At 47.5% G+C, this 22,881-nt stretch overlaps 1 protein-coding gene across 4 annotated transcripts in view; it reads left to right on the top strand.

The window, feature by feature from the left end:
• The window catches only part of RBL1 (RB transcriptional corepressor like 1), a 30,227-nt gene extending 13,425 nt beyond the window's left edge, over nt 1-16,802 (top strand). For 3 of the 4 annotated variants that reach the window (XM_071572763.1, XM_071572767.1, XM_071572766.1), the window contains 9 exons: nt 111-246; nt 1,870-2,139; nt 3,054-3,232; nt 9,508-9,684; nt 11,741-11,812; nt 11,984-12,065; nt 13,765-13,931; nt 14,355-14,519; nt 14,771-16,802. In XM_071572763.1, coding sequence (XP_071428864.1) covers nt 111-246; nt 1,870-2,139; nt 3,054-3,232; nt 9,508-9,684; nt 11,741-11,812; nt 11,984-12,065; nt 13,765-13,931; nt 14,355-14,519; nt 14,771-14,941 — 1,419 coding nt within the window. In that variant the 3' untranslated portion in view covers nt 14,942-16,802. The remainder of the gene's footprint in view (nt 1-110; nt 247-1,869; nt 2,140-3,053; nt 3,233-9,507; nt 9,685-11,740; nt 11,813-11,983; nt 12,066-13,764; nt 13,932-14,354; nt 14,520-14,770) is intronic. The other variant, XM_071572765.1, reaches the window with a different exon arrangement.
• Nucleotides 16,803-22,881: the final 6,079 nt, after the last annotated feature.

Here is a 22,881-nt window from a genome sequence, read left to right as displayed (position 1 = left end):
ATACAGAAAACTTGAAATGAGACAATTGCTGCAGAAAATCTTATATTAATAGATTGGCACAAAGAAGGGAAATTCTTTGTTATCTTACACTGACATTTCTTATTTCTCAGGTAATATTTCCCAGTAATTTTGAAGCCAGCAATGGAGGAAGTGGGCTTGGGCACTTGCCAATGATGCCATTATCTCCCATAATTCATCCTCGAGTAAAAGAGGTTCGAACAGATCTTGGTGGGAGTTTAAGACGGGGTATGTTCAAGGTTTCTGATATGATGTGAATGTGTGAATTTGGGGAGAGGGGTTTTGAGCTTCTTTGTAATTGCAAAAAACGATCTTGAATGTGAATTAAACATTCAGAATTGTGAAGCCTCTTATTTGATCAAGGGAAGGTCGGGATGCACTCAGTCAAACCAGTGCTGTGTCTCACTGGCAACAGACAGTGGTGGTGGTGCTTCCCTTCTGGACTGGAGCAGGTTTTGCTGCTGGTTTGATGCCAGGGAGACCTTACTGTGAGGGGGGGTTCTCACATAATGGCTTACTGTCCACTGATGTTCAGATTTTTTCAGGGGTTTTTTTTGGTTTTTTATTATCAGTGAGTTTGACTGGATTTTAGGTGATTTTATTTGATAGTGAAATGACAGATACATTTATTCCTGCTTCTTCTGGAACTGTTTTTGTGCAGGAGGGGAGGGCAATACTGTGCCTGCAGTAGTCTCTGGTCTGGAGGACTGTTTGCAGATTCCTGGGTCTCACCCAGAACTGTCTCCTGACAGTGAGGGTACAGAGGCAGTGCCAGCACTGCTGTTTCCTAGTTAGGAATTTCTGCTTTTGTTGTATCCCAGACACTAGTCCATGTGTTCTTGGAGGTGCACCATGGACTGACTGATCGTGTGATGTTACCTTCCTTCATGTTTATGTGGCAAATTACAGGACCAGACTGCTGGGGTTTTTTAAATACTCCTTAGGAAAGAGATGTACAAGCAATTGCTGTAGATGTTATGGTTCACTGTTTGATGGAATGGGAAGCAACTGGAGATGGTGTCTTATAAACCTGTGTAAGAGCTGTGTGAGATGTGACCTTGTATATCAGCATCTGGTACTAGTGGCTCCTCCTAAATTCAGCTGGAGAATGGTGGGGATTGGAAATGGTTTTTTCCCCTGGTACCAAGAGAACCATCCTGACAGAGTTAGAAATACCATCTCCAGTCAGTCTTACCTGGCCAGTTATCCAGATGGTTTCTTCTTCATGGGAAATGGGAAACTGCTGTCAGTGGTATCCTTGCAGACTGCAGCAGAAATGCAAAAAACCTGTGAACAGAAGCCAGTACATTAGTGCTGTGATCTTCAGTCTTACTACTGGAGTAAATATTTGAAAGCAACAGAAAAGCCTGAGAGGAAGCAGGGGTGGGTGAGGATGGAGGCACCTGACTTGGGTCAGTTTAGGGAGAGTTTGAAAGCCAGAACATAGAGAAGACAGCATGCCCAGGGAATGTGGTCAGTGTCCTTGTAGAGGAATGTGTTCAGAGGAGTAGCACTTGGAAATAGTACTAATTGCTAACCAGACTGGAGTGAGTACCTGTGATCCTCTGTGTTCCTCAGTCTGTGCAAATCTGTTTGGTTACTCAGCTTCCCTGTGATACCTGATGGTCCAGCTGCTGTTTGGGATGACTGCAAAATAAAAGGAGTCAGACTGTAGGTCTTGTTCATCTCACCTGGGAAGAGTGAACTCTGAGAGCGGGTCTGAACTGAAGAGGTCTCTGGTACTCTGGTGTTGCAGTTGGAGGGGAGCCTTTCCCTTTCTCTGGAGAAGTATTCCCATTAAGCTGCTGCTAATAAGGTTTTGTTGATTTTATCTTTTTCTTCTTGGCATAGCAGACACGCAGCCCTTGTCTCCAATCTCAGTTCACGAGCGCTACAGTTCTCCTACAGCTGGGAGTGCCAAGAGAAGGCTCTTTGGAGATGACAGCCCCAGAGAAATGCAGATGGAAAAAATCTTAACCAAAGGAACTAAGCTGACAATTGCTCCAGCATCAAGCATTGGTGCTGAAAACGTGTCAGTGTCTCCTGGCCAGACAGTGCTGACCATGACAACCACTACAGCACCAGGAAAAGTGGGACAGCAGGTCACTATCCCACTGCATGGTATGAATTCTTCTTGGTTTTCTTTTCTAGTAGGTGTTTTCCTTGTTCTTAAGATCTTCTTAGACTGACCATGCACTTTGAACATGTATTGCTTTTTCTTTTTTAAAGAACACTCACTTGGTCAACAAAAAAAAAGCTTAAGCTCATACTGACATCTTCTCCTTGGAAACATCTGGTCCCTGACAAAGATCCTGAAGATTCAGAATCATGAACAAAGTTGTGGAGCTCGTGCTTCTTCCAGTTACATCTCACGCAGATTAAGCAATGCTTTGGTTCTCAGCTCCAGTAATAATTTACTGCAATTTGTCTTAACTTTGGTCTGTTATCATCTTAAAAGACTCTGGAATTCCTAGATAAGGGTTACGTGTTAACATTAGGAAAATACTGGGAGACTTGAAGTTGGGTGATGCTTGAATATTTCTGAAAATAGTACATGAACAATGAGCTTCATACCCCTTTTAATCTAAAAATTGCATCTATAGTTTAAAATGAAAAGAGAAAAATCTCCGTTTTTCATGTTTAAGGACATTTTCAGCAAGAGAATTTGACTACTGAGGAAACTAGTGAGGACTGTATAGGATATGCTCTTGGGTTAGCAGAATAATAAAAAAGGGTATGTCCACCTCCCCCAAAGAGTGGAACACCAAGTACAGAAATTCTGATTTCTTGTAAACATTGTACTTGAAGATTGCCTTAGAAATGATCATTCACATTCATATTCTTCCTTTAACCTTACCAGAAATGTAATTTTTAATCATTTCTGAGGACTCTGAAAGACAGTCTTTTTAGCATCTAGTACAGAGGATGAGATGTCTTCAGTATGAAATGCTGGTAAATGAGTTTGGTTTGCAGTTTAGCTTTGCAGCATGAGGAGAACAACGGGTTTGTTTCTGGTGTGTGTATCCTCTCTCCAGGTATTGCAAATGAAATGGGCGGGATCACCTTGATCCCCATTTCGGTGAACTCAGGCCAGCTGTGCAAAGTGGAGGCTCAGGCTCCCTGCCCCCCTCAGGGGAATCAAGCACAAGAGGGACAGGTGTCAGCAGCGAGCAAGCCGAAGAGAACGGGCTCCTTGGCGCTGTTCTACAGGAAGGTGAGTGTTGTTCCTCGGGAGCTGAGCCGCACTCCTGCTCGTGGCTGTGCTGGAACTGTTGGGGTCACCCCTTGTAGGGTTAAGGGGGTGTGTTAATCACGGTCAGAAGGGATCAGGCACAGCAGCATCAGAAGGCTTGATCAGAAGGCTAAGGTTGATTTTTAGTTACAGCATCACTTTTTATATACTCTTGTATGTAACATGTAGTGACATTATTGGTTAGTCAGTTCACCTAACACATGGAAACATCTTACTGGTTACAAGGTATCCCACATTCTGCAGGTGGCTCCTGCTCCTTAAGGCGCTGGTTTCATTACCTCAGACATCAGATCCACACACACTATCACCCCCCACAGGAACCTGCCCCTTGGGCAGTTCCTCACCTTTCAGGCTTTGTGTACCTTTCCTTTGGTATGTGCAGTTCTTACACACCTTGAAGGAAAAGGGAAAAGATGTTGAGTGTTGCAAAGAATCCAGTTTCCCCCTTCTGATGCATGAGATTTTTTTCCTTTTAATTGGGAGCATCTATAAATAACTTTCTATGATATTTACTTCTCTTGTCTCATTTGACTGCTTCCTACATTTGCAAGGATTAGACATATCAGAGATGAAATGGCCCTCTTGTGTCTTGCTCAGTCAGAACTGCACTGCTGTGGATCCAGCATCTGGAGATTCTCATTTGCCACTTTGAGGCCTGCCTGGTGGTGCTGGTCTGGCTGTGCTGGAGGCTCTGAAACCAGAGGTCAATAACTCATTAGCTAAGAGTTTCTAGAAAGAAGGAGCTTCTTGAAAATGAGCTTCTGCTCATTTCCTGCTAGGGTTTGTTTGCTGCTCCTCCAGCTGTTATCAGGTGAGTCAGAAGTGTGGCTTGCTCGTTAGCAGGGAATTGAGAAGGCTTTAAAAACATCTCTGGGGAGTGGGAGGGACCTGGAGCACGATGAACAGGACCCAAACAGGGGCGTGGCACAGCAGTGAGGGTGTGGCACGGCAGTTGGCACAGGCAGGGTGTGCAGGCAGGGCACAAGCCTAGGTGTGTTGTGGGCTTTTTTTTTCCCTCTCCTTTTCCCACAACTCAAGGCAGTCATGCCTTCCAAAAAAATGAAAGCTGTTGCTCCTGTCACCAGTTAGAGGTGTGTCAACACAGACAGAATCCTCTAAAAAAGATGCAGCCACTCAGGCCTCTGGCTGCACTGACTGTTTGAGCCTGGAACTGCTACCAGAGGACAGTGTGAGAAGCACCTGCATACGATGTGAGCAGGTGAACAATTTGCTGTGTCTGGTGGCAGAGCTAAAGGAAGAGGTGGAAAGGCTCAGAAGCATAAGGGAGAGTGAAAGGGAATTTGACTGGTGGAGTCACACCCTTTTGACCCCCAAGGAAGCCCAGAAGGAGGTGGGGAAGCCCAACTCCTCCTGCCATCAGGCAGACAGAAGGGACCATATGGATGGGGAGGAATGGAAACAGGTGCCTGGTCGTAAAGACAAAAACATCCCTTCTTGACCACTTTCACCTACGGGGGTGCCCTTAAATAACAGGTTTATGGCCCTGGACTCAGAAAGTCTGATGGAGGACAGTCAGGAGGAAGATCTGTCTACAAGGTCTTCTGGTTACCCCCAGTCTGCCAGACAGATTACAACTACAGATTGGAGGAAAAAGAGAAGGGTTTTTGTAATCCGTGACTCCCTTTTGAGGGGAACTGAGGGCCCTCTATGTCAGCCAGACCCATCCCACAGGGAAGTTTGCTGCCTTCCCGGGGCCAGGGTGGGGGATATTACTAAGAGACTTCCTAAGCTAATTCAACCCTCAGACTATTGCCCGCTGTTCATTGTCCAGTTTGGAAGTGATGACATCAATGAAAGAAGTACCAGGGTAATTAAAAAAGATTTTAAGACACTGGCCCAATCACTTCATGGGACAGGAGCACAGGTAGTAATTGCCTCAGTCCCTGTGCTAGCCAGGATGAATGAGGAGATAAATGAGGAGAGGCTTAGGAAAGCCCAACTTACCAATAGGTGGCTTAGGGACTGGTGCTACCATCAAAATTTTGGGGTTTTTGATCATGGGACAAACTCCATGTTGCCCAGTCTCCTCAAACCAGATGGGCTTCATCTATCTAGGAAGGGCAAAAGAACTGTAGCCCATAAGTTGGCAGGGTTGGTTAGGAGGGCTTTAAACTGGGTTTGAAGGGGGAAGAGACGGCAACTGGGCTCTCCAGAGACAGGCCTAAGGGCATAGAGCCCAAGTTGAGAATGAAATCAATGGCCCAGCTGAAGTGCATGTACACCAATGCACACAGTGTGGGAAACAAACAAGAGGAGCTGGAACCCATCGTGCAACAGGAAAACTATGACATAGTTGCTATCACAGAAACCTGGTGGGATGACTCACACGACTGAAGTGCTGCTATGGGGGGCTACAAGCTCTTCAGAAAGGACAGGCAGGGTAGGAGAGGTGGAGGGGTGGTTTTGTATGTTAGAGAGTCTCTTGACTGTTCAACTTGAGGTCAGCAGTGACAAGGTTGAGTGCCTGTGGACCAGAATCGTGGGGAAGGCCAACCAGGATGGTGAAGGAGATGAATTATTCTACAAGCAGCTGTCAGATGTCTCAAAATCTCCAGCCCTTGTTCTTGTGGGTAACTTTAACCTACCAAATATCTACTGGGAGCTTAATACTGCAGAGAAGAGGCAGACTAGGAGGTTCCTGGAGTGTATAGAGGATAATTTCCTTCATCAACTGGTAAATGAGCCTACCAGGGGTAAGGCCCCGCTAGACCTGCTGTTTACAAACAGAGAGGGGCTGGTGGGAGCTGTAGTGGTCAGAGGCTGTCTGGGGCACAATGACCATGAAATAATAGAATTTTCAATACTCAGAGATGCAAGGAGAGCCATAATTAAAACCTCTACACTGGACTTCTGGAGGGCAGGTTTTGGCCTATTCAAAAGACTAATTCAGAGCATACCCTGGGAAACAACCCTTAAAAACAAGGGGGTCCAGGAGGGATGGACATGTTTCAAGCAGGAAATTTTGAGTGCACAGGAACAGGCTATACCAGTGTGCCAAAAGGCCAGCCAGAGGGCAAGACGTCCAGCTTGGTTAAATAGGGAGATTCTGAAAGAAATCAAGGATAAAAAGGAGAGCTTACTGACTGTGGGAAAAAGGGCCGGCTACTTATGAAGAATTTAGGAAGTTAGCTATGTCATGAAGAATAAAAATCAGGGAAAGAAAAGTGCAATTTGAAGTTAATTTGGCTAATTCTGTTAAGGGATAACAAAAAGTCCTTCTATAAATACATTAATAACAAAAGGAGGGGCAATGAAAACCTCCATTCTGTGTTGGACTTGGAAAGAAATATAGTTAATAAAGATGAGGAGAAGGCTGAGGTACTTAACACCTACTTTGCCTCAGTTTTCACCAGTAAGACAGGTGGCCCTCAGGACAACTGGCCTCTGGAGCTGGTAGACAGGGAGAGGGAGCTGAATAGCCCTCCTGTATTCCAGGAGAAAATAGTTAGTGACTTACTGAGCCAGCTGGATCCTCACAAGTCTATGGGACCAGACGGGATCCATCCCAGGGTGATGAGGGAGCTGGCAGAAGAGCTTGTCAAGCTGCTCTCCATCACCTTCCAACAGTCCTGGCTCTGTGGAGAGGTCCCAGATGATTGGAAATTGGCAAATGTCACCCCAGTCCACAAAAAGGGCTGCAAGGCTGACCCTGGCAACTCCAGGCCTGTCAGCCTGACCTCTGTGCCTGGCAGGGTTATGGAGCAGTTCATCCTGAGTGCAATCACGCAGCACCTTCAGGGTGGACAAGGGCTCAGACCCAGTCAGCAGGGGCTTAGGAGGGGCAGGTCCTGTCTGACCAACCTGATCTCCTTTTACGATCAGGTGACCCACCTGGTGGATGAGGGGAAGGCTGTGGGTGTGTCTATCTGGACTTCAGCAAGGCCTTTGGCACTGTCTCCCATACATACTCCTGGAAAAGCTGGTAGCCCATGGCCTGGACAGGTGTACCCTCTGCTGGGTCAGGAGCGGCTGGAGGGCCAGGCCTAGAGAGTGCTGGTGAACGGGGCTGTGTCCAGCTGGTGGCCGGTCACCAGTGGTGTCCCCTGGGGTCTGTGTTGGGTCCAGTCCTGTTTAACATCTTCACTGATGATTAAGTTGAGGGGATTGAGTCCATCATCAGCAAATTTCCTGATGACACCAAGTTGGGAGGGAGTGTCGACCTGCTGGAAGGCAGGAGGGCTCTGCAGAGGGATCTGGATAGACTGGAGAGATGGGCTGATTCCAATGGGATGAAGTTCAATAAGGCCAAGTGCAGGTCCTGCCCTTTGGCAACAACAACCCCCTGCAGCGCTCCAGGCTGGGCACAGAGTGGCTGGAGAGCAGCCAGGCAGAGGGACCTGGGGGGACTGAGGGACAGGAAGCTCGAGATGAGCCAACAGTGTGCCCAGGTGGCCAAGAAGGCCAAGGGGATCCTGGCCTGGATCCAAACTAGCGTGGCCAGCAGGCCCAGGGCAGTGACCCTTCCCCTGTACTCTGCGTTGATGAGACCACACATTGAGTGTTGTGTTCAGTTCTGGACCCCTCAGTTCAGGAAAGAGATTGAGGGGCTGGAGCAGGGCCAGAGAAGAGCAACGAGGCTGGAGAAGGGACTGGAGCACAAGTGCTGTGGGGAGAGGCTGAGGGAGCTGGGGGTGTTCAGCCTGGAGAAGAGGAGGCTCAGAGGTGACCTCAGCACTGTCTGGAACTGCCTGAAGGGAAGTTCTGGCCAGGTGGGGGTTGGTCTCTTCTCCCAGGCACTCAGCAATAGGACAAGGGGGCACGATGGGCTCAAGCTCTGCCAGGAGAAATTGAAGTTGGAGATCAGAAAAAAATTCTTTCCAGAGAGGGTGCTCAGGCATTGGAATGGGCTGCCCAGAGAGGTGGTGGATTCCCCATCCCTGAAGGTTTTTAAACTGAGATTGACCATGGCACTGAGTGCCATGATCTGGTAAAGGGACTGGAGTTGGCCCAAGGGTTGGACTTGATGATCTCGAAGGTCTTTTCAACCCAATTGATTCTGTGATTCTATGAAATAATGCAGGATTTAAGGGGCAAGGTAAGACCTGGGTGTGCTTCAGAGAAAATTCAGATGACTTACCTCTAGTTGCCTTTATTTCCAGTGTGGATTGTATGAGCAGTCTTTGGAGGAGGCAGGGTAACTTGGTCTAAATGACTACAAAGAATATATGCATAAATTAATCTCTCAGAAATATTAGAAGATTGGGGTTTTCCTGTTATTGTTATTTTCTTAATAGAGAAGTTATTTTTAGAGGTTTTCCCCTTTGGGGATATCTGTACTAAAATACAACCTAGAAAATTCTACAATGATCAATCTGTAAGGTACATTTTAATACAGAAACAAATTTTTAGAAACACCTATTGATTCTTTAATTTTGCTAGTGACAGTCTGTCTCTCTGAGAATGGATTCAGAACTGATTATCCAGTTGCTAGGTGGGAACATTGCAATTTGGAACGTTCACTTTCAGCTAGGGGGTACTTCAGTTGTAGCCATGTATTTGAATAACCATGTAATAGGCAACATATTCCTCTTAGTTATGAAGAAGCACTAAAATCTTGACGTAAATTTGTATTTAAATTTTGCCCTTCCATTTACATTGATCATGATATTCTCAATGGTAGTTTTTCCCTACTCTCTAGAGCAAGTGAAAATAAAACCACCTCTTTCTGCTTTCCAGCATAAAGAATGGGCCTAATTAATTAGCGAGGGATATGGTGTACAAGCTATAGGCATAATGTTTGTAGGCAGATTTTCTATCAGCATTAGAGATTCAACAACTGAATAGTAGACAACTTAGTCTTTGAATCACAGAATCCCAGAATGGTTTGGATTGGAAGGGACCTAAAAGATCATCTCGTTCCTCTCCCCCACCGTGGGTACCTTCCACTGTACCAACCTCGTCCAACCTGGCCTTGAGCACTTCCAGGGATGGGGCAGCCACAGCTTCTCTGGGCACCCTGTGCCACGTCACAGGGAACAGCTTCTTCCCAATATCCCATCTATCCCTGCCCTCTGGCAAGTGGGAAGCATTCCCTGTGTCCTGTCCCTCCAGGCTGAACCCCAGCCCTCTCAGACTTTCCTCCCGGGAGAAGTGTTCCCTCCCTCTAATCATCTTTCATGGTCTTTACAGAACAGCTCTGCTTTGAGCCTTTTCCTTTTGGCAGGGTAGGACAAGCTCGTTTGGCTTCACTCCTTCCTGTGTGTCCTGTTCTCCAGGTGTACCACCTGGCGAGCGTGCGCCTGCGTGACCTGTGCCTGAAACTGGATGTTTCCAATGACTTGCGCAGGAAGATATGGACGTGCTTTGAATTCACCTTGGTTCATTGTGCTGATCTTATGAAGGACAGACATTTGGACCAGCTCCTCCTGTGTGCCTTTTATATCATGGCAAAGGTAACATGTAATTTTTAAGACATTCAGGGAATTTCATGTTGTGCTGGTTTAAAGGTGAACCAGCAGGGGAAATGAACTCACCACGAGAGAGATTATAAGTCAGACCTAAAATTTAATAATAATATTACAATAACAACACTGACACACAAGGGAAATTGCTTTCAACTCACAAAACCCCAGCAGTATAACCCAGTGTCCTGGGGCACAAACCCAAGGGGGTTTGTTTGCCCTTGTGCTGAGACCCCTGTGGCTCCCCCAAGTCCAGAGCAAAAGGAAAAGAAAAACCTGTTGGTGCAGGCGAGAGCTGTGGTCTGGGCGAGAGCGGTGATCTCCTCCTGTCGAGGTCCTGCTGCTGCTCTGGATCCGACGAGAAGGTTCCCGAGGTCTTCTTACCCACCACTTATATACCTTCAGGGAGCACCCAGTCCCTCCCCCTGGGCGGGCACTCACACAATGGGTGATTAACTCTGGGAGCCAGGGGGTGTTGAACTGTTGATGGCCCATTAGCAGCTCCGCCCCCCTCAGGCTGGGTGTGAAGGTGATAATGGCTCCCTGGGCGGCTGCTGCTAATGGCCCATTGTCCTTGGGGAATGAATAGAGGGGGTAGAATACACAGCTTTGATCACCCCCACACAGGGTTAGCTGGTCCCTCCTGCTGAACTGGGACACATGTTCAATTGAAAATGTCAGGTGCATTTGGAGTTTACAATTTGATTGCTTCATTCTTGTATTACTGGAGGGAAGGGAAAAGTCCTTCCAAAGGGTGCATGAAGTCCCAGTATGTTTTTTTTCCCTTGTGTCACATATCTTAAAAGCTCCCACCAACCAGCCAGTGTGTTGAAAGGGTTTTTTTTCTCTTCTTGAGCACATTCAAAGTGAGCACTGGTTGATTCAGACAAAGCACTGTATGGTCTTACTACCCCATGTTTGTTTTCTATCCTGTTTGTCATCTTCATGATCTGAACTAAAGAATCCATTAGAATTACAGAGTTAGGCAGGTGCAGAAATTTGCAGGAGCAAATGTATGTAGGGAAGGTTTCTATTCCCCAAAAATCCTCTTAGCTTTTGAAGATTCAGGCTGAGTAATTGAGGTGATTGTCTGCTACTCAGACTTCTTAATTTCTTATTCCATTTGCCAGCTTTGATTTAATGTGTTGTTAAGCTGGATTATGAAGCTGGAATATTGGTTTGACTCAAACTTGAGCTGATGGTTACAGTGTCCATCGGGTCTAATTCAGACACAAAATCCAGGAGGGTGAAACTAAGCCCAGGCTCCTTCCACTGGGGCTGAATTACTTTTTCTTGAGGTGGACAAATGAAGAGGAGCACTATATGTGGAGGGAAACTGATGTTTCAGATGTGACTGTCTGTGCTCTTAAGTGCAGCATGGCTCAGGCTCACCTGGCATTGACACTGATAGCTCCAGGAAAGCAAAACCATTGAGTGGTTAGTGCTCTGTATTTTACCATGTATTTTGCCAGCTGTTTGGAGTTTTTTTATAACACAGGCTTTCAAGTGCTGTCTCCAGTGCAGTGTGAGACCTGACAACTTAGCCAGAGACTGTGATACATTCTTTCCTGGCTCCTACAACAGTTTTTGCTTACCTGCTCTTAAAATCACAAATGTGTGGCTGAAAATCTGCTTTAACAAATGAACTGTTTTGAAGTACAAAAGGAAGCTGAAATTGCACTACCTGCCTGTGTCTTGTTCAAGATTTCATCATCTTTTGTTTAGAAGATTTAAGGGGTCCAGTTTCCAAATTTACAAAATACATTTTTGACGTTATAATATTTCCCTTCTTTAATTTCAAGTGTCACTGGAAGAAAATCTGAAAAAGAAAAATGCCTAAGCATCATTAGCAACAAAAGGCTTTAGTGGCTAAGAAAGAAGGAATTCCTGAACAAGAAAAATCTTTGATGTTTTCTTATTCTCATCACCGGAACTAAATTTTAAAATTATGTATTCATAGTAATAGTCACCAAAAAGCTGCATGCTGGACCTGAGCAGCCCAGCCTTTGTGCTTGCACTTGGTCTTCAATACTCTTTTCTCTTCCAGGTAACCAAAGAGGAAAGAACTTTTCAGGACATAATGAAAAGTTACAGAAATCAGCCACAAGCAAACAGCCATGTGAGTCAATAGCATTGCTCTCCCTTTCTGCAGAGCTAAGAGGTGGCTTTTCGAGTGCTTGTGCTCATAAATCCTGTGCAGTGTGTGATATTCCTACCCAAATGGATTTCATCTGGTCTCCTGACTTCCTTGTTTTCCTTGACAAGAGCGTTTTTCCCTGGTGTCTTGTAGGTTTATAGGAGTGTCTTGTTGAGAAGTATTTCTGCTGATGTCTCAGACAAAAACGCAAACCCAGATATGGAGATGACAGAAGGTGGGTACAGCAAAGGAATCTGCTCTTTTCCATAATGTATTTATGGGCTTTTAGAGTCAAGTAATAAAAGTGGAGCAAGTTTTACAGTTTTTAATATATTGAAGGAAAACAAACATATTGTTGAAAAAGAAATGGTCTTGCCAGTAGCTCTCCTCTGTGATAGATGTGGAAAACATGCTTCCTAGTTGGAAATAGTGTTTGATTTCTTTTTCCTAAATTTGGTTGCTCAGGGTTGAAGTATTTTCTTAGTTTGACAATGATATTACAGACAACAACACTGGTTAAGAAAGAAGGATGAAGATAAACAGTACCTGAAATATTATGATGGGGTTTATTTCTTAATATCACTTATTCTGAAGACTTAAGTAGGGTGAACTTGTTTCAGAAAATAAAAATCCTGACTGCCTCAGACCACCATTTTCTTATATTCAGGTTTCTTTTAAATAGTTGAAATTTTCTTTGCTCTAGGTTAGAGGAAAAAAGGGATAAGAGCAGTAGTAAAGAAAAGCATGAGAAGTGTGCTGTGCCTGTTTGAGTGACATGTCAGGAAAGGGAGAGATCACGAGCAGGGCAGGTCTGCAGCCAGGACACACACGGGATTTAGGAGTTTGTGGTAACTTCCCACTGTGGCTGGGATTCAACTGCCTGAAAGAGTATTAGAGCTGCTTTTTAAAGGCCTGTTGAGGATTCCACCAGGATCCAGGAAAGTGCTGATCTCCTGTAGTTTAGCATTCTGTATAACAAATCCACACTTCTTGGATGTCTTGGAGTATCTGAAGTGACACTGGGCTCCTGTGTTTTGTCAGACAAATGTTCTTGGTTACAAAGTTCTTCAGTGCCTTTTTCTGCCAGACTTTTTCTTCAGTTTATAGACTCCTGTCTCCTTTATCTGGTAACCCTTGCTCTTTTGTCCCCAGCTCACAAGAGGGTGTCCCTGTGTTGTGACAAGGCAGACAGGTGGAGTTACAGAGTAAGCTGGAGCTGATGTTTGTCTCTCTGCAGTGATGGCCAGAGACTTTATTCTGTGCTGCCCTTTTTCACCTGGCAGTAAGCAAAATGGAGGAGGAGACATAGAAAGTTGTATTCAGTAGCACTTGAGCTTAATGAGGGGAGACATAGAAAGTTGTATTCAGTAGCACTTGAGCTTAATGAGGGGAGAAAGAACATTAACAGAAACACACTTGCTGTGTGGCTGCAGCTTTTCCTACTGAACAAAACATACCTGAACAAATGGGGTCATACTTCCTTGCAGCAGATTGAGTTGAGCACCAAGATATTCTTTGCTAGCTGATCACTAGAAACTCTCACAGCAGCCAAAAGCTGGGAGGTGTCAGACTGCTTAAAATGTAGTTTTAAGAATATCTAATGATTTTGTACCACTCCCCAAAATAAGCGTGGGAGAAAGGGTCAGTTGTTCTATAGTTTCTTGCTACAGCTCTTTCCAAGTTTGGAATGAAGGCTGGTATTGACCTTTTTAGCCATAACCCACCAGCCCACTTGCAGCAATTGGTAGCTTGTCCTAATGTTGATAACCATCTGCAGCAGACCCTGCTTCTGCCTCTAGCACATTTCTTTAATTCCTCTCATTAACTAGTCAATTTATGGACAAGTTCTTGCCAGCTGGACGTGAGAAGTTTGCCTCAAGTGCCCAGTTGCCGATGCTGTGCTTTTGAAATCTGCAGCTCTCTCTTCTTGCCAGGCTCGGCTGGGACAGGTGGCAGTTCCTCCGGACGATCCACGGCAGAGAGCTCCAGTGGGCTGGAAACAGAGGAGAGAGGAGACCTTATTAAATTTTACAATACAGTCTTTGTAGGAAGAGTAAAGTCATTTGCACAGAAGTACGATATCACAAACCAGGATCATGTAGTAAGTAAAGTATTTTGGAATTAATACTCAGAGTTGTTTTGCCTGACAGTTAAATGGATGTCAGTGATTATGTCCTATCACTCATCTGGTGTGGGTGAAGTCAGATAGTTGTAGGTCATGGTATGAAGACATGATTTAACAGCCTTTCAAAAGGACAAATGCAGGGGCTGTTCAGTTTGCAAACCAGGTTTCAGCTTCTTTATGTCAGTGCAGCACCCATTTGCTCAGATGCTTGTGGACCATGTCTCTAATGCATATGGAAAATTCCTTCTGTTACTTGATTGATACTTGCTCTGTTGTTTAACTGTCACAAGATAAAACTTCTAAAGAAGGCCTGGAGATGTATTAATCTTTCCTTCTGTGAAGCTCCTGCTCTTCAGCACCCTCTGACTGAGCTCTCACGTGGCTGTGTCCTGCCTGCAGGTGGAAGCCCCCCCGCTGTCCCCGTTCCCCAGCATCCGGCAGCAGCCGCTGTCTCCGCGGCGCATCTCCCAGCAACACTCGGTCTACGTGTCACCTCACAAGAACGGGGCCTGCCTGACACCCCGGACTGCACTGCTCTACAAGTTCAGTGGGAGCCCTTCCAAGGTAGCAAAAATGGTTGAAAGGGGTCAGTTTGAGAGGGGGCTAATTAGTCTCCTAATTAGGATGTGGTGTAATGCATTTCTACGTGCAGTAATGCATCTGGTCTCTTAGTTTGCAGGAAGGGTAGAATTCTGTATGTAGAATCCATCTCTCACGGGGGTTCAGAATAACCTTTTGTTCTTGGATCCTTGAAAACCAGAGCAAGTTTTAAATGGAGGCAGAGTAACTCATGATCTTTTTAATCTTGATCACAGAGTCTGAAGGACATCAACAATATGATAAAGCAAGGTGAACACAGGAGCAAGAAGCGAGCGATAACGATTGACAGCGACACGGAATCCCCCACGAAGCGACTGTGCCAGGAAAATGATGATGTTCTACTAAAACGTCTCCAGGATGTTGTCAGTGAAAGAGCAAACCATTAAAACTGTGAGTTTCCTGTGGGATCTAAAAGCTACGAAGCCAAGTACAGCTTTTGTGCTATTTATTTCTTGCGTTTGTGTACAGGCGACTGCCAAGTGTCTTTAACACTGAGCTTCTACCTGACTTCCATAGGATGCAAAAAGCAAGAGTTAAGTAGGAAACGCCAGTGATCTTCATTCCCAAAGGCCACACTGTGCTAAACTTACTCTGAGCTGTTTTAGCAAAGAGTTCTGTAGAAAGCCATATTGGATGTTCTCAGGCCTAACTGGGAGCATTGTGAGTTCTGAGTGTAACTCAGTTTCTAGTAACATTGGGTTTAATTTTGGAATCAGAATGGTAAGGAAATAAATGAAGTCAGTTAAGCTTCCTCAAGCTTTTCATATGTGGAGAAAAAGAATTTCAAAGTGCCTTACTTGAAAAGTATGTGGAATTTCATGCATTATTTTACTGTGGAGTAACTGGAGGGAGAAGTGGATCCTTCAGCTTCGAGAAGAGCTGAACAGTTTTGAACTGACAGAGTTTCAGTTGAAGTGTAGGTTTTGACATGGATCTGACATCTTTTGCAGTAATGAGGGTAATGATCAAAAAATACAAATAGCAATGACTTAAATTGGACTCTGGTAAAGCACTGAGATACAGTTCAGTGAGTCTGAATTCCCCTCCTCTTGAGCCCATGGAATCAGCAGCTGGGGCTTTGGCCATCTCACAGCTGTTCAAATGAACAAATTGTATCTCTCTGTTATCATTTTTCCTGAAGACATTAGCCCCTTGTGTAGTATCTACACTGCATGTAAGCCCATCACATAAGGCTCTGTGTATATATGGGGGTTTATAGCTGATGAAGGCTTGGATTCAATGGAAATGTATAAATTCCAGCATCCAATTCTTGTAATTGAGTTTTTAATGCTGAGGATTTTGTAGGGTTTATTTTACCAAATTGGACAAAAATCAAGGTATACTTATTCCTGTAAATCAGTAGTTTCATCTTATTTTATGCTTGCATTTAACATTAGAGGCATAGAGAAACTTCTCAGCACTGTAATTTTCAGTTTCTGTGTAACTGAATTGAAAAAAAAGGAACTATTACATAGGACTTGTTTGAGGAGCTCTGTTCCCTTCATGGGCAGGGTGGGTCAGTATGGAAGTGTTAGTAAGAACACTGCAATGATTTCAGGCAGTCTCAGCCAATGAATCTGGCCAGTAGTGATGGAGAACTGATTACAAAATGTGTGTGTGCAGGGACACTACTCAGCAAGGAGTAGAAAGTTTACAAACTTGGTTTTGAATTCTGAACAACTTGAATTTTTATTTTTTTACTTTCAAAAAATGGTGCTTGGTGCTTGGCCATGGAAAGCTGCAGTGTGAGGAAATGGCCATGCAGTGGAGTAACTTCCATGTAGATTCTTCAGTTTCTTCAATTTTATTCAAGTTTTAATGTTTATCTTGGGATTTTGAGATAAAAGGTGGAGGATTGTAGCCTTTCTGGGTGGGAAATACATGGTCAGGCATAACAGGGTCAGTCTTTCCACAGTACTGTATGACAAGAGTTTAGTTACTTTGGTTTAAATTTGACATGAGGTGCAGATCTCCTCATGTGTCTGGTCCCCACATTGTCACTGCCTTCCCTGAAACTAGAAAACTGATGATGCCAAAATCCTTATTAGTTGTTGTTAAGTGTAGTGTTTCTTCATTAGGAAAATTAATGTTCTACAACTGTATGCAGTTCAGAATTTCTCACCTTTTTAGGTGACATAAGAAATATTTTAATCTTGTCGAACAGCCAGAACAGTGGCTTACATGGAAATTGTGTTAACGGTTTCAAAGTGCCTTCATGTGTAAATCTGTATTTTTTAATAAACAACTAAAAAATATTTGAACCTGTGTTGCTCTATTTCCTGTTGTTTCTCTGTGCTAATTCATTAAATAAAGCCTTCCAGTCAGCACCCTTAGTACCTGTACCATGAAGTTACGATCCAAGTGTTTTAGGAATCTTCTGGACCAGTTGGTACCAGCTCTCATCTGTCCAGCTGAAGTCAGATAAGAACAGGGGTGATTGATTTGGAGGTGTTCCTTAGTGTCATCATCCTGGCTGGGTGGCCCACATTAGACTCCCACAATGACTCCCATTTTGTTTGTTTGTCCCTCAGTATTACCCAAAGATTAGTTACCAGGCAAGGGGATGTGGAGGGGTGTAGCTGGGAACACCTGGCTGGCTTTTCCCTTTGTGACTTTCCTTTGCAGGTAAGACTGCCAGTGAGGGCACAGCATGGCTGGCAGCCTGAGGGAGAAACCAGGCTATTGTATCCCAGTCTTGCAAACCTTCCTGTCTGCTGGGGCAGTTCACTAATTCTTCTCTGGAAAATACCACCTCCTCCACACCCCTTGAAGTGGATTCAGAGTTTCCATGTTTACTACAGCTCAGCTTTCCAGAGAGTCAAAGTTAAAAGGTTATCAACAACCCTGGAGAGAATACCATAAATCTACTAGCTCTTTACATATAAACACCATGCTAATACTATGTTGTCATGTCCCAAGTGTTGTACTGATGTGGCCTCAAGAAAATTTGTGCAATTAAGCAGTGTAGGGAATTGAAACTGATTGTCCTTCTAGTTTCCTGTTAGGAATTACCCTTCCTGTGTTGCTGTCCTGTGAGTCATGAAGAGTTTTTTGTTACTTGATGCCTAAGGAGTGGCAGGATTTAAAACTGGGTACACAAAAGAAACTATGAAGCAATAAAGAAACTGTAAGCATGTAAGGAGTGCTGGGATCCCAGACCAGAGAAGCTGAACGTGTCTAAATCTGTCTTAAGGCCAAAGTCACTGAGTAAAAAAAGATTACTCAATTACTTTGATTACTGCAAAGTTTACAATAAGCACATAACTCATTGCCAAGTAGCAGTCCTTGAAAGACTGGTGTCAGTTGAAGACAATACCAAACTCCTAAACTGTTCAACTTCCTCGAGTGGTCAGCAGTGCACTGGAGGGGGAGTGAATCAGAGGTGGGTCAGGCTTGTGGTTTGCAGCCCGCCTGCAGCTGGGGCTTGTGCTGCCCTGCTCCACCTGAAGGCTGGGCAGAGCCAGTGGGGCACAGGGCTCACAACGTGCCTTGGCCTGGAGGTTTGTACACCTGAGGAATGGGGAACCCCCTTGGGTTCCAGGAGCCCAGTTTTCTCTGCACATGTAGCCACAGCAGCTCTGCTGTGACCCGGTGCTGCCCCTCAGCTGAGGCGCAGTGAACTTGAGCTGCAGGAGCTTTACTGCACCACCTTCTCAGCCTTCTCTTACACATCAGCCATCATGGTCTCCAGTCACAGCAAAGCAGCTTTGCAAGGGCTTGGTCACACAAATTTCTTGTGTAAATATGGGGCTCAAGCAGATGACGCTGTGGAACAAACTGGTGCCAAGTCACAGGTGGCTTTGCCATGAACTTTTCTTGGTAGCAAGTTTGTAGTGCTGCTTCATGGAGTGTGTCCAGTGGTGGCTGCCCCATCCCTGGAAGTGTTTGAGGCCAGGCTGGATGGGGCTTTCAGCAACCTGGTGTAGTGGAAGGAGCATCATGGCAGTGGGGCCCCTTCCAATCCAAACCATTCTATGAACACCAGGAAAGTGCTGCCTGAAGCATGTAAAGTGAAAAAATAAAGAGCCCTACACAGGAATATTTCTCTGCATTCTGATTTTGACCATGTGCCTCGAGTTTTGTTGGTCATTGCAGGGGAACCCACTGCATAATTTTGAAGTTCTGCACCACGTTGCAGGAGTGGGGCTGACTTGGTTTCCTGTGTGTGCAGCAGTGGGAGGGGATGAGAGGCCACTCAGGCCATCATTACTGCACAGAAACAAGTGAAAAATCAACTCTTTTTCCTCCATTCCCCTTTTTCATGTGCTTTGTTTGGTTATGAGGGACTTCATGCTGCTCAGAACAATACAGTGCTTAGTGCTTTTTTCTTTTCCTTCCTGCTACCTGAGAGTGAAACTGGTAATCCCTGTCCTCTTGCCACACCTCAAGTCCCTCTGGTGTTACAAAATCAGCAGTTTTTGTACAGCACCCAAGAAAGATGTCCTGTCCTTTCAGGATACTCTTCCCTTGCTATTTTTAGGCCACAAATGTAATGAGTTCCCTCTTGAATTTTTAAATTTTGTTTTGGAATAGCACTCCAGATGTACTGGGCCTGTGGACAGGATGCATGTCCTTCAATTGCTTCCCTTCCCCAGAAAGTTCTTTAGGTAGAGCTATACAGGGCAGTTTTTGACACTGGTAGAGGAATAGACCAGTGATCAATTACTCCTCAAAAGGCCAAGCACCAGTGACGTTTGTGTGTCACTTGTATGGGACAGGGGACATGGAGAAGATGTGAGACTATTGTGTAAGGTCACATTCCTTAATGGATCTGGCCTGTTCCTGCCTCTTCAGGTTCCTTCTGAGAAGAAAGCTTCCTCTAAATGGATGGGACTCAGCCAGTTTCACTTCAGATGCTGAGGTCACAGTGCTGATGGAAATCTCGGAGAAACCCAGAGGGGATGGAGACTCTGAGTCAAAGGAAAAACACAGAGCAAGCATTAAGTGTACTTTCCTAACAAAAGCCAAGAAGTGAGACAGCAGGATATTAGCTTACAAGAGTAAATTACTATAGTATGACAGTAGAACATGTGAGCTCCACCCCTCAGAAACAGAGACTTAAAGAAAAACCTAGAAAAGCTTTTTTGTTATTAAAATGATGCGGGGAGTGGTGATGGTGTTTGGGGTTTGTTTTTCTCCCCACTGCACATCTGAACCGTGGAAGGAAGGAAGCTGCGACAAGAGCACTGCAATTCCCAGCCCTTGTTTGGTTGCAGTTGGCTGCCAGGCCCCTTCCCCCTCCCTCCCACGCTCTCCCTCCCATGCAGAGTGCGGAGAAAACACCACAAAAGAGTTCCTGGGTTAAGACAGAGAGATCACTCACCAGTTGCTGTCATCAACAAAAGATGGGAATTGGGGAAAATAAATTAGGCTGATTTCCAATTAAAATGAAAGTAGGATAATGAGACACAAAAGCAAAACTAAATCCACCTTCTAGTCACCCACTCCTTCTTTCCTAGGCTCAGCTTCGTGCTTGACTATCCTACCTCCTCTCTCTGCAAGAGTTGCAGGGGGATGGGGAAGAGGGTTGAGGTCAGTTCATAATGCTTTGTCCCTGCTGCCCGTCCCTCCTCAAGATCTCCCCTGCTCTAGCATGGGATCCCCCCATGGCTGCCGCTCCCACTGGGAGCCTGCTCCTGTGTGGGCTCTCCCTGGGCTGCAGCTCCTCACGGGCATTTCCAGAGTCTCCTGGGCTCCTCCATGGGCTGCACCACGGGCTGCGGGGGATCGCTGGGTCTCTGCTCTGGCGCTCGGAGCACCTCTCCTCCCTCTGTCTTCCCCGGCCATGTTGCCTGCAGGGCTGTTGCTCTCACATCATCTCTCTCTTCCCTTCCGGCTGCAGCTGTGCCACAGTGGGTTCAACTTGAAGCCATTTGGAGCTGGCTCTGCCCAGTGTGGGAGCAGTTCTGATGTCCTCTCACAGAGGCCACCTCTGCCCCCCTCGCTTCCCAGGCCTAGCATGTCACCCAACAGGTGTGTACATCCTGCTGAGACACAGCATGTGCCCCGGGAGCTGCTGCAGCACCACAGCGAGCACAGCGTGTGCTGGGCATGCAGAACTGCCGAGGCACAGAGGGAGCCTGGAGGTGTCCGGGGGGTTGGATTGCTGGGGTGTCCCTGTGGCTGCTGGGGAGGGCAGTGGAGCAGCAGGTTGTCCCCAAGGAGGAGGTGCCCGGCACAGCCTCAGGCCCTGTGGGAGCAGAGAGCAATGAGGGGCTCCCCCAGGGCCTGTGCTGGTGCGGTGTCCTGTCCCCTGGGGCACGGGGTGTGGCTGCACGTGTGCTGGGCACAGCGCTGAGACTGCTGGGGTGGGTCGAGCCCTGCAGGGTTGCCAGCCCTGCTCTGTGTGGTCTGTACTGGAAAGCCAGTCTCGGGCCCCTCCTGGGGCCTTTGTGGCACTCAGAGGCCTGGGGCAGCAGAGCTGTTTCCGTGGATGTTGTGCCGCCACTTGTGAACAGGATGGGTGAAACCCCAGCCCAGGCATCTGTGCCCATCCCCGTGTCTGAGGCAGCCACTCCTGCGGGCACTGCTGTTCTGGGAACGCGACCCCGAGCGAGCAGGGCGGGGGTGCCCTCACAGCACCGTCCGAGGGCAGCTGTGCCTCGGCATCCCCTCTCCTGGGAGTGCCTCAGCATCCCTTCTGGGAGCGCCTCAGCATCCCCTCTCCTGGGAGTGCCTCGGCATCCCTTCTGGGAGCACCTCAGCATCCCCTCTCCTGGGAGTGCCTCGGCATCCCTTCTGGGAGCGCCTCAGCATCCCCTCTCCTGGGAGCACCTCAGCATCCCCTCTCCTGGGAGTGCCTCGGCATCCCTTCTGGGAGCGCCTCAGCATCCCCTCTCCTGGGAGTGCCTCGGCATCCCCTCTCCTGGGAGCGCCTCGGCATTCCCTCTCCTGGGAGTGCCTCAGCATCCCCTCTCCTGGGAGCGCCTCAGCATCCCCTCTCCTGGGAGCGCCTCAGCATCCCCTCTCCTGGGAGCGCCTCAGCATCCCCTCTCCTGGGACTGCCTCAGCATCCCCTCTCCTGGGACTGCCTCAGCATCCCCTCTCCTGGGAGTGCCTCAGCATCCCCTCTCCTGGGAGTGCCTCAGCATCCCCTCTGGGAGCGCCTCAGCATCCCCTCTCCTGGGAGTGCCTCAGCATCCCCTCTGGGAGCGCCGTGGGGCGGCTGGTGCTCACGGCCGGGCCGGGTGTGCGGGGATGTCTGGCCCGCGCAGGGGCTGTTCCCAGGTATTGCCAAGGGGACCCTCACGGCAGAGCCGCACCCGCAACGCGCGTCCCCGCGGCCAACACCCCTCGGCGGGGCCGGGCCGGGCCGGGCCGGGCCGGGGCTCTGCCGCCCCGGAGGGTGCGGGTGAGTGTGAGGGTGAGTGTAAGAGGCGGGTGAGTGTGCGGGCGAGTGTGAGTGTGTCAGAGACTGAAACGGTTAATGATTTATGCATTCTAAGAGACTTTGCAGGCTTTTGACTTTTGCATTATACCCCTGATGGGCAGTTGGGCCCATCCCTCCCTCCAGTGCTCGAGCCCTGAAGAGGCAAGAAGAGCCCTTGCCCTGCCCTCCGGCGAACATGGGGGCTCGCAGCCCGGCTGGCGACACTGCTTCGTGGAAAACAGCCCCCTGCCTCGGAGGGAGGTGCAGAGGGTATAAAACGGACAGGTAACTTTGGGAATTTGGGTGGGTTCTGTTCCTCGGCCCCGCCGCCTGCAGGACTGCTGAGATGCACCGCTGGATCCCTGGGCGGTGACTCTGTAACCTTTCCATTCTCACCTTCTCTCATCTCTTCTTTTTCCCTGCTGTTCTGGACCCTTCTCCTGTCTTTCTTTCCCCTATGCATCTTTCCCCCACTAAGGTTATTTTCTATGTCACACTATACGGAATTGTTAAAATAAACACCGATTATATGGTGTCGTTTCCAAAGGGAATGATTAAAAACAAACTAGGTTACCCCGTCCTCTTCCCAGGAGCGGGTCGTGACAGAGTGTGAGGGTAAGAGGCGGGTGAGGGTGTGGGTGAGGGTGAGGGTGAGGGTGAGAGGCGGGTGAGGGTGAGAGGCGGGTGAGGGGCGGGTGAGGGTGAGGGTGAGGGTGAGGGTGAGGGTGAGGGTGAGGAGGGTGAGGAGGGTGAGGAGGGTGAGGAGGGTGAGGAGGGTGAGGAGGGTGAGGAGGGTGAGGAGGGTGAGGGTGAGGAGGGTGAGGGTGAGGCGGGTCAGGGGGAGGCGGGTGCTCCTCCCGTTCCGCCGCCGCGGGGGCTGAGGGGGCCACGCGGGCGGTGACGTCACGGCGCGCCGGACCCCCCCCCCCCCCCCCCCCCCCCCCCCGGGGCCGCGCG

This window comes from Pithys albifrons, chromosome 18 (genome assembly GCF_047495875.1).
Source record: "Pithys albifrons albifrons isolate INPA30051 chromosome 18, PitAlb_v1, whole genome shotgun sequence".
Lineage (NCBI taxonomy): Eukaryota > Metazoa > Chordata > Aves > Passeriformes > Thamnophilidae > Pithys > Pithys albifrons.
This window is presented reverse-complemented; position numbering and strand designations above follow the sequence as displayed.